At 35.6% G+C, this 16,652-nt stretch overlaps 2 protein-coding genes across 3 annotated transcripts; both read right to left on the bottom strand.

Annotated features, from left to right (window-relative positions):
- Nucleotides 1-891: 891 nt before the first annotated feature.
- Nucleotides 892-2,585, bottom strand: LOC119085513. 2 transcript variants are annotated; one of them, XM_037195937.1, is made up of 5 exons: nucleotides 2,408-2,585; nucleotides 1,587-1,747; nucleotides 1,381-1,523; nucleotides 1,155-1,307; nucleotides 892-1,088 (listed from the first exon to the last, which is right to left on the bottom strand). In XM_037195937.1, exons 1-5 carry the CDS (start codon nucleotides 2,495-2,497, stop codon nucleotides 1,063-1,065), a joined length of 573 nt encoding a protein of 190 aa, XP_037051832.1. In that variant the 5' UTR covers nucleotides 2,498-2,585; the 3' UTR covers nucleotides 892-1,062. The 2 variants fall into 2 exon arrangements, with proteins under 2 accessions (XP_037051832.1, XP_037051826.1); XM_037195931.1 differs by having other exon boundaries at nucleotides 1,155-1,328; nucleotides 1,390-1,523.
- Nucleotides 2,586-7,289: 4,704 nt separating this feature from the next.
- On the bottom strand, nucleotides 7,290-9,880 carry LOC119085503 (neprilysin-2-like). The gene is made up of 7 exons (XM_037195920.1): nucleotides 9,642-9,880; nucleotides 9,540-9,579; nucleotides 9,114-9,488; nucleotides 8,882-9,058; nucleotides 7,933-8,830; nucleotides 7,656-7,844; nucleotides 7,290-7,592 (listed from the first exon to the last, which is right to left on the bottom strand). The coding sequence occupies exons 1-7, from the start codon at nucleotides 9,662-9,664 to the stop codon at nucleotides 7,294-7,296; spliced, it is 2,001 nt and encodes a 666-aa protein (XP_037051815.1). The 5' UTR covers nucleotides 9,665-9,880; the 3' UTR covers nucleotides 7,290-7,293.
- Nucleotides 9,881-16,652: the final 6,772 nt, after the last annotated feature.

The raw sequence follows: 16,652 nt of genomic DNA, 5'->3' as shown, positions 1-16,652 counted from the left end.
GCAAGGCAAGGCTTTTTATCGAACTTAATAGCATCATAATCATATTATATTCACGTCTGACTGAACAAAACAGTAGTAACTTGTAACTGTAGTAACAAACGTTGTATAACTGTTATAATATTATAAAGATAGGAAGTAACTTGAGTAAAGTTGTTGTGCTTGCAATTCGCTAGGCTTTTGCTACAAAAACTTTAACTCCGTTGAAAGTTTTTATTTTCAAAGCAAGTTACAAAGTGCAAAACACTTTAGTAAATATCAAATTTTCGAAGTAAATTGTCGGCAAGCATATATGAGTATGCGTAAGTGCCTTTAGGCACTGGTTTAGGAGTACTCCTAGCATGAACACGGAATTGACAAGTGTCAAATTTGGAGCTTGTATTGATAAGAGCCACCGCTTAAGATTACTTGTATTGTATGCCTTTGCATTTTACATCTAAAATTGCGAATTAGTCAACAGTGTGTGACTCTACAAACAAATGAATAGGTGCTATTTTGACAATGTTTATTTGCTGGAGAGGGTATTGCTTACCTCATACAATGAAAACTATTCACCTATCTTTATAAAATAAACGCAGAGCCTACTGTGATTTCATTAGCCTCCGAAAATTTTCTAAGTTAGTGCTAGAATCAGTGCTGTGGAGTATTATAAGGTACTTTTCGAATTATTGAAGTATTTCTGTTTAATTGCCTGTCCCATGCAAGTTGAGATTGAAAATTTAAAGGAATTCGCGTAAAATTAACCGATCGGATCGGATTTAACACATGTTAAGAACCGTAGAAGGCAGAGTTCATCTCTTCTCTTATATTTATCAACGCTTTCAGTAACAGATAACGAATGGTCTAGATGTCCCAAAAATATCTTATATTCATCCAGCGATCAAACAAAGTAAGTTTTTTTGTCAAGTTTATTAGAAACTCTCATTTTGAATTTTACGCTAATTTAATCAATATTTTTCTTTAACTGTCGTAGATTTACTAAATGAATTGGCAAGTGGACAAGTAGAATAATTAAAACCAATTGCCATAGTCTCGTCCTCGTTCCATGTTGAATTCTAGTACGCTTTATTTCCTCCTTCGATCGACAAATTCTGAAAATGTTCATTAATACTTTCGAGATCTCAAATAATTCTGGAATAATTCAATCTATCTCTAACCCGAACAGTGTCTACCGAGCCGTGGCGAAAAATTGTCAACGCCTCTTTTCCCAAGCCTTGGAGCATATGGCGGTCGGAATCGAACTATTTCCACACAATCGTCATTATGTACAGCTCGACCCAGGCGGGGATTAAATTCCAGATTCCGTTTGTCTTGAAGATAAGATAGAAGACCTTAAATTAGTAAAATTCTCTGATATACAAACATAAAACAAAATGTACAAACTTCCATTACGAATAAAAAACTCTCTGATGCGAGGGTACTTCTGTATTTTGCCTAAGTCTAACTGATGTAATGGCGAATTTAGAAGCTCGTCGGTGTATGCTTCCTCGGATCCATCTTCAATTTCGTTGATGGATCGCTTGTGGCTTTTTAAGAGATGGGTACATTATTGAAATGTGTGGATGTGAAGTCTTTAATTTTTACAATACCGTGGATGCTGTTTCGTTGATCTTTGAGATCTAAGCCAGGATTCGCGTTGCATGTAATTATGACCAGAGTCATCATTATCTCCATGAATTAAATTGAATAGATCGATTAATGTTGCTACATCCTTGGAATTGTTATTTTTCCAGACAAAATTCGGATCGTCCTGCAAAATAGGAAAAATAAATTCTTTGAAAACTGACGAGCTGAGAGCTGAATGACGAAAAAGGCTGGAAAAGTTAAACACGTTAACTTTGACCAAAAAAAGTAAGTTTATAAGTGTAGGTAGAGTTGATGTCTAACCGTCCTACAATCCCAACAATTGAATCTTTTTATGATTTTGACGTCATACAGTCTTATGTGTTTCATATCATTCCATATTTGGTCAACAAAAGAAACGCTAATCGAGTCGTTGCACACACTCGTTATTGAATGGGTCGCTAGCCCAGAATTTCAAAAGAAGCTTTAAAGCTTCAAGAAGCTCTTCCAATTTAGAAACAAATTAGTCGTTGTTTCAACGCAACAGAATTGCAACGAATGCTAGAATTCCCGAAACTTCACAATTGAAACTTTGAACCAATTTGAGTTTGAAAAAATGGAATTCTTCAAACGCACTTCAAGCATGAGTGGTACTCTAAATAAAGTACTGAAACTCGACAGTGTATCGATCAATTTTTTGCACTGTAAAAAATTTGGAACAAATTTTCATAAATATTGCTTGAAGTGCATTGGTGTTAACATTGTAAGTCGCACTTTTGAACCATAATTAACCGTGTAAACACGTCCAATTTTAAATTAGTTAAAACTTTTGGGCAAACATAATTACATTTTCTACTTGATGGGAACTGCACACGGATTTGTACAAAAACGATATAACAATCAAAGCACACAAAATGAACCGGGATAATCGCAGCATTGTTCACGTTGTGTTTCGAATCGTGAATTGAAATTATTTTCACTTGAATATTTCAACTGTAACAATACGACGTTGTTGGCACCGTCTACTGAACTGACCCAATCTAATATCAGAATTGTCCCTTTTATATCATTTAGTAGCACTAAGCATCCCTTTTCTTTTTCATTCAATAAAAAAAAGACGAACACTAAAATGGACATTGGGGATGATAAATAACTTTTCTATTGCGCTGGTCCTCCAACAAGAACTTGTTTCTTGATTTGCATAATTATCGATGCCAGTTCGCTATTACTGTACTGTATTGGATCTATTTACGTATTCGGACAAAAGTAGTGGGTTTAAGGCAAACTGTATTGGTTATTGTTTTCATTAGAAGGAGGCAATTAAAATTAAATCATCAATCTGAACATGCTTGATATCATTAGCGTACTAGGCAGGGAGTTCTTAAGCTCACCTTGTACCGTAGAGGCTTAAAAAACATTCCTTGTATTTTGATATGGAAATGAAAACTTTCATGCTTCATTTCCATTTCGAAATGAATGACCTTTTTGCACTCGTGCGTTAATAGCTATTTACGTTATCGAGTGCGCAGTGTTTTATTAGGCTCTAGATGTATAATTGTGATTCGAGGCCGAGAGTCACAATACACTAGACTTTTTCGTGAGCAAATCGGTATAGTGTTCGATAGAGCACTGTATCGAGTACCACTGTCGCCATGGTCTGACGAGAAATGGTATTTTTGAACTGCATATTAATGCAAAACGTCTAAAGTCTTATCAGAATTTCTCACAGATCGAAACATTGGTCGAAGCGTTTTATCATTTCTCTTTTAACGTAAATTCTTGAGTTACTCATGAAACATTGATTGCTTTATAGAGAGCAACATCACACATCCCACCGAAAATAATTTGGCCAAAACTGAGCCGAATTTTTGTATTATTGCCATTTTTGGCGTTATTCAATTACCCTAAGTCCGAGCTAAATGGGAAAATGTTGATTATGGAGAAGACAATTTTCCGCTATCGAATGTTGCAAATGTTGACGATTTTCAGAAGCTTCGGTTTTAATCCTGTACGAATAACACCAGATGGGAGGTCTACTTGACTTGTCTTGAGTAACCAAAACGTTCTGCTGTGAGCGCTCCCATGAGCACAGCACATTGAACGTGAGGACTTTGGTATGATTGTGAGTCATGTCTTTATCCCTTTTTTCGTTCTCCTTGATAATGTTTAAAACACACTAAATGTCTTTGATTCTCGCTTCAACTTCCACCTCTTGACATTTATATGTGTTTTCAAGCATGAGTGGTACTCTAAATAGGGAATAAAAACCTGTGTCACACAACTGTAAAAATATTTTCATGTAAAATAGAGTACTTTCTTCAGCTGACCACTATAATCACTTTTGCTTGAAGTGCGTTGTTGTTCTGAATGGTATCAGTGTAGGGAACACCACTCTGGTTTACTGTTTTCTTATATACTATAGAGTACTTTCTGTGATAACTAACTCAACCGTCGTTCGTTCTATGTGGTCGGGCTAGCTACTTTATCAGTTTTCATCAATTACATTTTCTTACTCCCTTTACCTTTTCGCTTCCTGTTATACTTGTCTTGACTCACATACCCTTCATAATTCATACTTTCATGGATCACTTCCTTGTTTTTCTGATTAACATTCTCTTAGCCGCTAACCCGAAATACTGTTGGCAGTGGGGAGATGAATCGACTGCCTGAGCCAAAGATTCTTTCGTTCAGGAACCGTTTAAAACTTGCTTCCTCTCTTGATCGGGGAAAAGCAGCAGAAAAGACATTACACGTAGCCGTAAGCATGCTATCATATCACCATTCGTTCTTCATTCATTCCACGGTTCGTTTACCGAGCGTTTTTGCGACAGATCGGTCAATCCAATATTACATTGGCGTGGTATTCTTATCTCCTTTACGTAATTTTCTTGGTGGCCTCAAAATTCCGTCGGTATCGATCATGCATTGAACAGGTTTTCTTCAAATCCAATGACAGTCAAACCCATTATTTTAACTTCAGTCGTCCCAATTTTCTTCCACAAGAAGACTGTTCAACTGTTCGAGCTTGAATGTCTGCGCTCAAAATTCTCACGTATGAGCAAACTTTCTCCAGCTTGATCCGAAGCGCGTTACTGTAATACATACTTTCGAAACGTTTACCATGAGAAAAGATAATAAATCGAGGAATAAACATATATTGTAACACCAGGTGGGAAGTCTAGTACATTTTATAACCTGCTGCTAACCCTTTTCGATTAATCGCTTGCGACTCGGAAATATGTATCGAAAGTATGGTCAAAACGGTTTCAAAAACTATCGAAACCTATAATTTTCACAATAGTTCTAAATTATTGTCTATGGATCACCCTCTGATTCTGTTTAGTTTGATGTGCTCAACACCTTAACTAGGAAAAGATCAACATAGGCTAACTATTGTGTGCATGAATCTGAAGCTAAGGTTTAAGTTCATAATTCAAGTATTCATTGCTCTTAACACAATAAATCGTCATGAAAAACTCTTTCACCACCTACCATCTTTGCATTTCGTGTAAAGACAACATAAAACATAAGGGCTATTGTTATAAATGTATTTCCATACAACTAAACGACGTAAAATAGAACAGTGATGTCCGTCCGCATACCAATTGGAGAACAAAACAACAAGGGGATTAGTGATAAACAGATCAACTGCTGAGCAGAACATCGATTAATTCCGTTTAAATATAATTCATTGTTATACGCTGTGACAAATATACTTGCAAAGTTAATGAGATTTAATTTGAAAACAGGATTTATTGATGGCAGATGGGACGTATTTCTCTACACACGTTTGGCTTCATAATCTAAAACGTTATTTTTAAAAAAAGCTTTGTGCTTTCATTTGTAAATATACCGATTCTGCAATGAAGACTTTTAATGCTTTTGGGCGGCTGATGTATGAATAAGTGAAATTGTAGAATGATGACGATGACGATTTTTAAGATTAATAATCGAACTAAATAGAAATAAATTTTTAAAAATAACGAAAATTGGTCGTAGTATTGCTGTTTCTGTAAATTAACATCTCACCGACGGCTAGCATATATACACAGCATTATATTATTATCACATCTGTTACTTTTTTCTATCAAAGTGATGGATGAAATTCGTTAATTCAACGTCACCATAGCATCTGCAACTAGGTTCAGTGCTATAATGTCCCGTCACATATGCCCTAATTTCTTCGTACCTCAAGTTTCAGGTCTGCTGAAGAAAGAAACCCGATCCCAATCTGAAAATTTCAGGCTGTTCCAGACCTCATAACAGACCCAGGTCTCATAGACCGCCACGTATTCTATGGAACGTAGAAACGATAAGAATTGCATTGAACTGACTCACGGAGAGAAATCTTGCGTTTATCACAAATATAATTTAGGGATAACAGAGAAAGACCGATGTACGATTCGAATGAAAATAGAAATTTTCCCTCTTCTTTCCCATTTTTTTTTTCAATTTATCGAACTATTGAGTTGTATTAGAGTATAGATTGGCCCTTCGTAGAACATTTTTTTTTTAAAACTGAAGCCAAAGTAACATTAACTTATTTCAGTAATTAAGCCGAGATCAGATGTATGACTTGTGTAGAACCACCTAAATTAGGTTCATATACCCGAAATATACATTAATCAATATTCAACTCAAAAAACATCTTAGTTTATTCCTAGATATCAGTCGAGTACCATAAAAGTACAATAAATTTTACACTGAACTTTTGCTTCACTTTTAAATGTATGAAATTCCGGTCTACTACACTTTTATGTCATTGGTAAGAAGTATCAAAATATCAACCTAATTCGTCTCAAAAGACCCAAAGACAAAGTTTCAATCTTTAAATTAAAGTTGGTTCTAGATCGTGGACAATCTAAGGTTCCAAGAATGGCAAATTCGCAATACCGTAACTCACGATTTTTTTTACCTTATTATAAAACTGTGAAAAAAATCATTGCCATTTTTTCTCCTACGACGGCGTAAATACGTCCCAAACGCAACGTTTTCAATTTAAGCAACTTCATTTTATTGAGCGCAATATTTAAAAATATTTCTTTTTTCATATAAGTATTGATCTGACAACGATCTTTAATCGAGTGTATAATGTTGACCTGATGTCGATGGTATCAGTATGAGTGTCTGAAAAAAGGTTTCGCTCGCAATTCATTTTCACAAATGTAAAACGAATATAATTATTCAAATATTTCGTAAACCAGGGCTGGACTGTGTACCTGAGGGTGAATCGGGAATATAGATCATGAACGCGAAGTCTTATTCTAAAGGTACAAAACCAAGAAGGTTGCCAGATTTCTCCGTATAGTCAGTTAGGCCCTGTCGTAAATTAAGCTCGAACAGACTCGCCACACATGATGAGAATATGATGCGTAGACCTATAATAACAAATACGAAAGTATGGTTTCCAATCAACAAAAGTACTCCGTGAGAGAGTCTTATGTCTACTTTAAAGACGTCGAGTGCAGCTAATCGTTAAAGCAATAAATTATTCAGGCACACGAGCCGCATGAAACATACTTGAAAGATATGATGAGGTAATAAGTATAATTGATAATAGGAAAGTGTGGTCTATAAAGTAAAAATCGAAAGTAAGGAAACGTAGTTTTTTTTCGGAATTGCCTTCCCCATACTTTTTTTCAGCTGGAATTCTTTGATGTCGAGATCGTAGCAAGAGTCAAAAATCAAACTAATAACAAGGAATATACATATGTATTTGCCTCATTTTCCTAATTACCATGCCAGGGGACACTTTTCGGCAGGGTTCATTTTAGTACCCGCAGCGCATTGGAAGTCGCGTGCGAAATCTTCAGAATTTTTCCTTGGTCCGATGACTCGAAAATGTCCTGCAGAAAATGGGTACGTCTGTAGTCGATTTACTAAGTGCTCCGTGCGATATGCCGCGCAATAACAATGAGCCGCAGCAATCCAGAAAATTTGATTATGTGAGTAGTCGTCAAGGCCTGGTATTTTCGCTTCAGTATTGATCGCTGCCCAACGCTGGAAGGCTCTGTAGGAAATTTTGATGCCAACTAAAAGAAAACAGTGCGATAACTCTAACTTTCTTCTCTTGATATCTTTCAACATTTACTCACTGTTATCAACCATATTCTCAGCCATGGTAACATTTCCATTAGGATGAAGTCCCGTCTGAGGTTCAACGAAGCTACTGTATTGATTGATGATGCATTCAGCTCTCTTTGAATATTGATTTCTTACTTCCGGTGACATCCAATCATTTAGGTTGCTGTTACCATCATACAAGCTACCTCTGTCATCGAAAGCTGAAAGATTCAAATAAATGATTTTTCGATCATCTGTTGAGTCTTTAGTGTTCCGAAAACTTTAAATGCTCCCAACTCGTTATCGTACCGTGAAAGATCTCGTGACTAAGAACTGTTCCAAGAGAACCAAAATTCATATGCTGTGGTCGGTTGGCATTGAAAAACACTTCTTGCAATATAGCGGCTGGAAATTTCAGGCGATTCTCCGCAGTTATGTATCCAGCATCTGCCAGTGTTGGAGCGAGATAAGCGGTCCAATCGTTTGAGACAACAGGTACGCGAAGGTTAAAGAAAGTGCGGTTTGTCGAAGCTACGTTAAGTCTGAACACCGTAGCATAAAATTCATTTAGGTCAACAGTTACAGGATATTGATTGTGATAATTTCTAACGGCTGTGTCGTCTAAAAGTTCGTCAGCGAATGCAATTTGTTCTGTAACTTTTTCAAGCTTTGCGAGTGCTGCAGCCCTTGTCGATTCATCCATGTACCGAGTTTCTTTAAGATATTCAAAGGTTTCTTCTCTCATGAGCTTAAACATGACTGCAACATTGGCTTTGTCGGCTTGTGTAAAATGTTTGCGAACGTATAGGGCGCCGATTTGAATTTGATAGCTACTGGTGATTTGACGGACACATACCAACCAACGTGGGTCAGTGGTTTTACGACCGAGTGTCAATTTGCTATATTCTTGCTCGCGACTTCGGAACCTGCTAGGCATATAAGGGATTGATGCCAAAACGATTCTCCAGATGGAGTAATTTGCTAAAGCTCTCTTGCTTGTTCTCCCGATCAATGCTTCAAGCTCATCAAAGAACGATACTACTCCCACAACGATAACATAATCACTCTGTAGCGGAGTATCGGAGCGTAGAACATTGTTCAAGTATCTCAGCCAGTCGATAGTTGGATAAGCAGCATTTAATTGAACAATAGTCATAGGATTGTACAATGCAGTCTCATTTCGTCTCGCTACCGTGTCCCATGAGATCTGTTCGTTAAATAATTTTGTAATAATTTTTGCGAATAATCAAAAACAGACCTTAGCTAGTTCGATTTCAAAGTCGAGAGCCTCTCTCATTTCTCTTTCCGCATCTGCTCTTGATGCTCCAAACATCACAGCTAGATCGATTTGATAATTGTAATAAGCCTCCACATAAAAGTTTTCGAGTCCCTCGATAAGGTAGTTGCGATTTAAACCAAGACTGGCTTGATCAATCTGTTAAGGATTGTGATTATTTAATACTGCTTTCTTGAACACAAGCAAACTTAACTCGAATTATTCTCCTTGTGGAGTGTCTGTTGTCTAGAGTTACTGAGAACGATAAGATGTTACCGACGGAATAGCCGTAAGTTCTTGAACTGAAAACGGACTGTTCCCACGTCCACGCTGCTTCATTCCACACTGAGCCAAGAACAACAGGCCATCCTCCCATTTCTACTATCAAAGCATCGAATTGAACCATGTTAAGCGATTCAGTTGCGTCTACATTCATGCATGCCTGATAGAGAGCCTTTACGTCCTTGAAAGGCTGTATTTCGTTAACTGAACTCGGTTCCGTAACGATTACACGAAGTTGTTCCGTTGTTTTCACATCAATGTCTTGGAAAGTTGAACGTTCGGTTTTGTCATCTGGCATCAGTGTTGCCTATTAATTTTCGCTCGATTTATAGAAGATAGTCATAAAACATTAACTTACGTTGAACCCGCCACACGCAAATACATAGAAATCGTCACACCTTTCAGATAGAAAATTATGAAATTTAGTGTACATGCTCTCACACGAATCGTCACATCTTACGGGTCTGCTGTTAAGTTCATCATGTCCAAAACGTTGGCGGATTCTTTAATACAGTTCTGAGTTAAACAGAACTCAGAATTCCGTGATGAATCTGCGTTATTCTTTTGAATCGAGACTACAATCAGTCCAGCAACCAAACCGATTACTGCTAAAGTCAATACGCTTGAAAGTATACATAAACCCTTTGAAAAACGTGTCCACCTTTTTGGTGTACTGAAAATACATTACCGAATAAGTGAGAACCTGTTACTTAAATTTTCAATTCTTACATGGTGTCCATGGTGTTGTAGTCGGTAAAATTTAACCAGAAATGTGTAAAAATTTCGTTAGAACGAAGCTTATAAAAACTTCAAGTGTGATTAAAGTTAGGATAATTTTAAGTACCAATCGAAAGATATGATTAACGCTTGATCAGGGCCGTAGCCAGAGCATACTTTTAGGAGGGTAATACCGAGGGGGAAAGTACGCGAGCAAATCTTGTCTCATCCACTTGCTATGGGTGACTATTGGTACATCTATTAACGAACTATTTCCTTCTATTTGCTCACTATTTCCTTCTTTGGTGAACTATTTCCTTGTATTAGCACCAATAGCAAATAGCACCTGTCCCACTAATTGCTTGCATATCGCATAGTATCCCCTTGGGCAATACAGACCCAAGAGAAGATATATAGTGTTTGTATAGTGCATATCTTCTTTACTCCTCTAACCAATGTATTTGTGTATATGAACAAATGCCTCGCTCCCCATGCCTAAATTAATTTTTATAATTCTAAAAAAAAATACGGGTCCAATATTTTAGCCTTCCGGACCAGGAAAACCCATCTCCAGCTGAACTTTGGACCTCCCTGTGAAACAGAGCATGCCTAATTGTACACGTCAAAATAATTGGATGCTTCTGTTTTTAGTCAACAAGCTAATTAGATACATTAAGATTAAGGTCAAGAAAGCGTTGGATATGGACGCGAACTCGATAAAAACCAATGGGGAAAAAATTATCATTTCTTACTTTAATATGAGTAAAGTTAGTGTAACCTCCTTCCCCAAAATGAAACGAAAAACCAAGTTGGCTGCAAACCAAAAGAAATTTTCTTTTTGTGGAATGTAGCGAGAAACGAAATGCCTGACAATCCTGGAGAATTTACCTTTTTACAAAATGTAAGGAAAAAGCGTGTTGCCTGGAAATCTTAGACTTTTTTGTATAGAATGTAAAGTTACATTTTTCTCTTACGAAAAGTTGCAAAACGGTAAAACGGTTTGGCGTATTTCGAATAAAAATCTTAAAGTTTACTTTAAATCAGCTATATTTCGATCCTTGGATCGTCATCAGGTTTCAAAATTATTTATAGAAAATATAAAAAAAATCACAGACAGGCATGCAAATTAGAATAAGATAAAATAGTTATAAAAAAAATGGATGTAAATATTGCTTTATGAGCTTATCACACCTGTTGCCCCGTATGCGGAACCTATAATATTCAACGCTTGGCCTCGTCCAATTAGAGACTCAGCGCAACACGATCTCGAGACCCATTTGTTGCATCGGGGCAATTTTTGATTTTTTGTTTCATTTTTTTTTCTTCAATATTTTATTTTTTGAATTATTAATTTGGATTTCTTTTAAACTTAAGTCCAATTCTTTTTCATGTTCTTATTGTAACGATTCTGCCACGATGAAAATACGATTTGTTTAAGCTTTGCCGACTCACCTACGTATCTTATTCTTTGTTTTTACGAAAACCATAAAGAAATTAATCGTAATAGGGTCGTGTGCATATTGATTAGCAAATATTCCATAATATTTTTGAAATGATAAAATAATGAAAGTGGAAAGTTATCGCTATTACTATCTGTACTTTTACTGGCACGTTTTGTGAGTCTGGAATGGTCCGGAATAAAACAAAGAATGTATTATCTTAGACTTTCTGAAAATAGGTTTTTGAGTCGAGCATAATAAAGCATAACACAAAATTATAATGAGTTTTTTCGAGCAAAATTTACTCAGTAAATCGGAAAAGACTGTGGAAATTGATTAGGGGTAAGCATTTTTTCCTTGTTATACTAAAACCTGGTTTCCCTGATTTTCGTATGATTTTATATTTTCCACGTTCAACACATCCGAAAGTTTCAAAAAACACTTTGCAATAAATCTTTCTGAATTTTATGCTTCCTCGGTGTTTACTTGCTTCAAAGAACGGCTGTATGCTGGTGTGGAGGTCTTTAATTTTTTTAACTCCCAAACAAAGGAGACTGTATTTCATGTGCTCGTGAAATTAGTAGCTTCCCAATTAACCAAATTCTTCCTTTCCGAAAATTCGGAGAGAAAGAATTTGGTTGATTCAATTACTGGAGCCCTTGCATAGGCTCACTATAAGTAGAGATTATGTTATCATAAATGACCATGGTCTGGAAAGTGCTTTCAAACAAAATTTATTTCAATGAAAGAATATTTTATTCTTCGACTATCGTTAGGAAGAAGACCGACCGTTGTTATAACCAGTTGAGGTCAAAAATTTTATCGTTACAGAAAAGCAGCTACTTTTTTGATTTGTGAACTAAAAGATTGTCTAGAACGATGTAAGGGACCCTCAAAAATATACCCAAAGATTGATTCAGATCCAAATCATATAACGTTATTGTTATGGGCCAATAGGGTCAAACTTAGGCTAGCAGCACAGTCGCAACAAAATCAATAAATCTTCATTTATGTAAAGTACCTCATGTTTGATACTTTACTTATTTGGGCGAATCCATCACTAACGTCATCTGCACAGATGTAACGGATACGTCTCGCTTTCGTGTCCTGCGAGTTTTTTACGTTGGCATTGATGTCACTTTTGTACTTTCATTACTTTTCTCGTATCTTATGCTCATTCAAAGTACTATGAGTGAGCGACTGGAGAACGTTGGCGCGGAATAGGTCCGTTAGTGAAGCTTTATAATCAAAATAAAATGTAGATACTGTAGCTTTACAAAGCTTTGCTCCACTGTATTCTATTTCATTGAACTTGCAAACCTATTGAAGTTCTTAGCCTATAAAATGCTTTCATCGACTGACATCTGTGTTATGAGTGCATAAAAAATCAATATTAGTTCCACTGCATAGCTTTTCAGCACTTTTCAGACGACATCTGTTGAAAATAGTCATGTGTTACGGAGAGAATTACAGCAAGATGTGACTAGAGTTGAGGCTAAATTTAAGAATTATATCCAATCGTTATAGCTATTTTAATATCAACGCTAATTTGTGTACTCAGCTGTTACATAACTTTAGATATTGACTTTAGATTTTAAGTTTACTCATTCGTTTTCAACTGTTCTGGTTCTGTTCTGTATAAGGTATAAGAGACCTTCAAACACAATATGATATCGACCGGAAGACCATCACTAATCCAAGCGTTAGAATTTACAGTGGGAATGAGACGTAACAATGGTTGAATTTAATTCGTCACATTCTTTAAACAAAAGTTTTAATTGTAAATATGTTGGTTAATTATATGTATTGTCTTAGCAAGGATCAGTTCGGAAACACTTTTAGGCTTTGCTTTGTCTAACTTGAATTCTCTAAAAAATTCTATTACACTCTTCCCGTAGCAGCCTCTGCCACCAAAAAACAATCCATCCATGAACTGACCAGTTTCTAGAGCCGAACTTTGCACTGTATTTTTCGCTATTTTTCGGTATGCATTTGTTGTAGTCTTTTCGTCACGAATGACCTTGTCTTGTTCGTGGTCGTTTGTTTCGCATCTGATCGTCGGATCAATGATGTGTGCTTGTTGGGATTTAGGGTCAAACGCAACGATATCACTAAATCGTGAATTTCCATCCGTGTCATCAGCGTACACTTCGTCAAAACACTCAAAGCCTTTTTCACGGAGTAGTTCAATTATGTAATGTTTCACACTATGATGACGGGCGGTGATCAGCAAGTTGTTAAATGAGCAGCTTCCAGTTACGTGAGGTATTGTTTTATTCTCCCTGCCGCATCTACGACAGAGGTTAGAAGGAGCGCATTTTAAAAATTAATTTTGATACACGGTCTCGGAAAGGTGAAATACGGAATGTTTTCTGATTTGGCAGCTGTTGTATTTCGTTGTAAGTCGCATACGCGTGATCAGGGTCGGACTGGCCAGTTGTGGTGACTTGACAAATTGACCTTTCCGCAAAAACCGCAACAACTAACATATCAGAAATCAAGTCGGATTTCACCTTACAGAAACTGTAACAAAATTCGTTGGATACAAGGAACGATTATCTGTACATTTGAAGTATTTGGGTACACCAAAAGATAGATCGTAAGCAACTTTCTTAGACTCCAGATCATAAGTATTTAGTTGTTTAGGACTCAAGATCTTAGTTTCAATTTATTTGCATTTACGGAGCATGTTGAACAAGTTGGACATATAAAATACATTAGGCGTACCCCACGTTGAACGTATCAATCATTCCAAGATCGCAGTGAGATTACACCATTAACGATGGTTTAAGTTCTCTTACAACTTAGTTTCCTGAATCAATTAACATTTGCTATGTTGACCCAATCTCACCGAAAAGTCTTACGTAACAGTATCGCACGACAGAGCGAAAGTTTATCTGTATTCCAATTAACAAAAATTTTAATGAGCTTTTATAAAGCAGCCGAAATATTGCAAAAGCAAGGCACGTATTGTCGGAAGCAGGAAAAAATCTGTCTCACAAAATATCGCTCGGTACAGCGTTTCTTTATGATAATATGTAAATAAATATCAGCGATAAAATTCCACAAATTTGGTAAACATGTGCTGCACACAGACGTTTAGCACATAAAATTATGTTGTCTTTCGAGCGGGAAGTGTTGGATTTTATGTTTGCGTTAAAGCACTTCAGTGTAGAGTAAACAGAATATTCGAAACTTGCTGGAATTATTATCACAATTTTCACTGAGTTTTAACCCAAATACTGTTTGCGGATACAGAATTCATGTGTAAATGAAAACAGATTTCTATTTGTAATGTTCGTTCCCACTTGTGTCAGTCCTTTTCCAAAAATTATTTAGCATTAGCACATTTATCGACGTGTCTACTCTATATGAAAATGTCGCCAAAACAGTCATGGGTTAACTGTCCATCATCTAGAAGTTACATGTCTGTGTTTAATGGCTGTGTAAGGATTTGTACACAACTAAGTTGAGGTGGACCGGAATTTGTTCGAAGAAAGTTTATAGTGGCTAGGAATGGAAGACGTTCAAAATTATCGATAATATCAATCGAAAGAAATTATCGGTAATCGATTAATCATATCGTTATCGATAATTTAATAATTATCGATAATTATCAATATATCGAAATTCGATAATTATCAAAATATCGATATTTTGATATTTATCTGAAAATTAATGATAATATACCGGGCAGTTTCCACGCTCAGTGAGAACTTACAAAAATGTATCCGTACCACATTTTTGTTTGTTACCGGTATTTTACAGAAATTTGTAGCGGTTTTTTGGTTGATAACGGTATTTGGTGTCATAAATCCTTTGTTTTTAATGTAACACAGCGCACAAAGCGCTATTTGTATACCAATTTAATGCACTTTAGTAGCGTTGTGTTCGAAAACTTTTTGCCTATCTGTATGGTATTTTGGATTTTTTTACTGATGAAACGTTCGGAACGGTGATATTTTTAGTTATTTTATACTTATTTTACAATCAAATTTAAGTTAATACGTGATTAAAATGAAGTTTGCACTTATTCTTATTTTTAAATCAACTAATGATTCACATTTTGTTACGATACCATAAGAAAACACCTTTGCCGTCGATGACTGCATACAATTTTACAAATTTTCATAATACTGTTATTTATTTTTTATTTGTCTTAAATTATTGAATATGATGATCATTTCTCTATTATCAGTTAATAAGAAACATCTTTAGAATATAACATTCAGTTTAAATATCTTTATTTGTATTGAAAAATTGCCATGCACGAAAATTTACAAAAGAACATGCACCGATTTATCGGAATATATCGATAAATATAGAATTCCGACCGAAATATCGATATATCGAATTATCGATATCTTGATATCTTGATCAAAATATCAATAATTTCTATTATCGATATCTTTTGATAATTTTCGATAAAAAATCGATAATATCGATAATTGATAATTATCGATATCACTATCATTTAGCCTAATAGTGACCACAGATAAAGTTTCCATTTCACATATTTCAATTTAATTCAATCATATATCCAATACATAGTCAGCAATAAGTTTCACATACAAGTTACAGTGTTCAGTGTGGAATAACTGGGTGAACCTTTGTAGGACCGCTTACAATACACGCTGTAATACACGGTTAAATAACGGATAGAAATTTTATCAACAAGGAAAAGTGGTCTTTCTCTTCTTTGAAACCATTAAACACACGATGAAATTTCATGCCATTACTATTCGAATCAATTGCTCTTAAAAAGTCTCTCTCTCTCCAATTTCTTTCAGGAATGTCCTCTTACTAAATTCTGGTTGGCAGCCACTTAAATGTACCGAATTTATCTTCCTTCCGAACATCCAACACAATATTGAAAAAGACCTAACATTCGGGATGTTATAACAATTCATAGTCTATAAAGTATTGATTTTCGCATTATCGTTGTTCTTTAAATTAATTACTGATGATTGATTTTTCCAACATTATGCTGCCACAATCTCTCTCTCATTTCCCAAAAAAAACCGATTTGTAAACACAACATTATTCATCTAATTATTAAACTCTACATTCAACTTGTGCAAAGATGAATCGCGGAGATTAGATCGATTTTACGTCGTCTTAGAAATATTATGCAATATCTCAAATTAATAAGCAATCTCGTTTCTCATCCTTTCGTTCGTTCCTTACTGAAAATATTCGTATACGTGTTAAACGTAATATAGACGAAGATATAGACGAATTATACTCACAATTGATGACGTAGTAAGTATTTTGCAATTAAATAAGTGTTGAATTACGGCCATTTGCTTGACCCT

Source organism: Bradysia coprophila, chromosome X (genome assembly GCF_014529535.1).
Source record: "Bradysia coprophila strain Holo2 chromosome X, BU_Bcop_v1, whole genome shotgun sequence".
Taxonomy (NCBI): domain Eukaryota; kingdom Metazoa; phylum Arthropoda; class Insecta; order Diptera; family Sciaridae; genus Bradysia; species Bradysia coprophila.
Note: the sequence above shows the minus strand (reverse complement) of the source record. Positions and strands in the feature narration are given on the sequence as shown.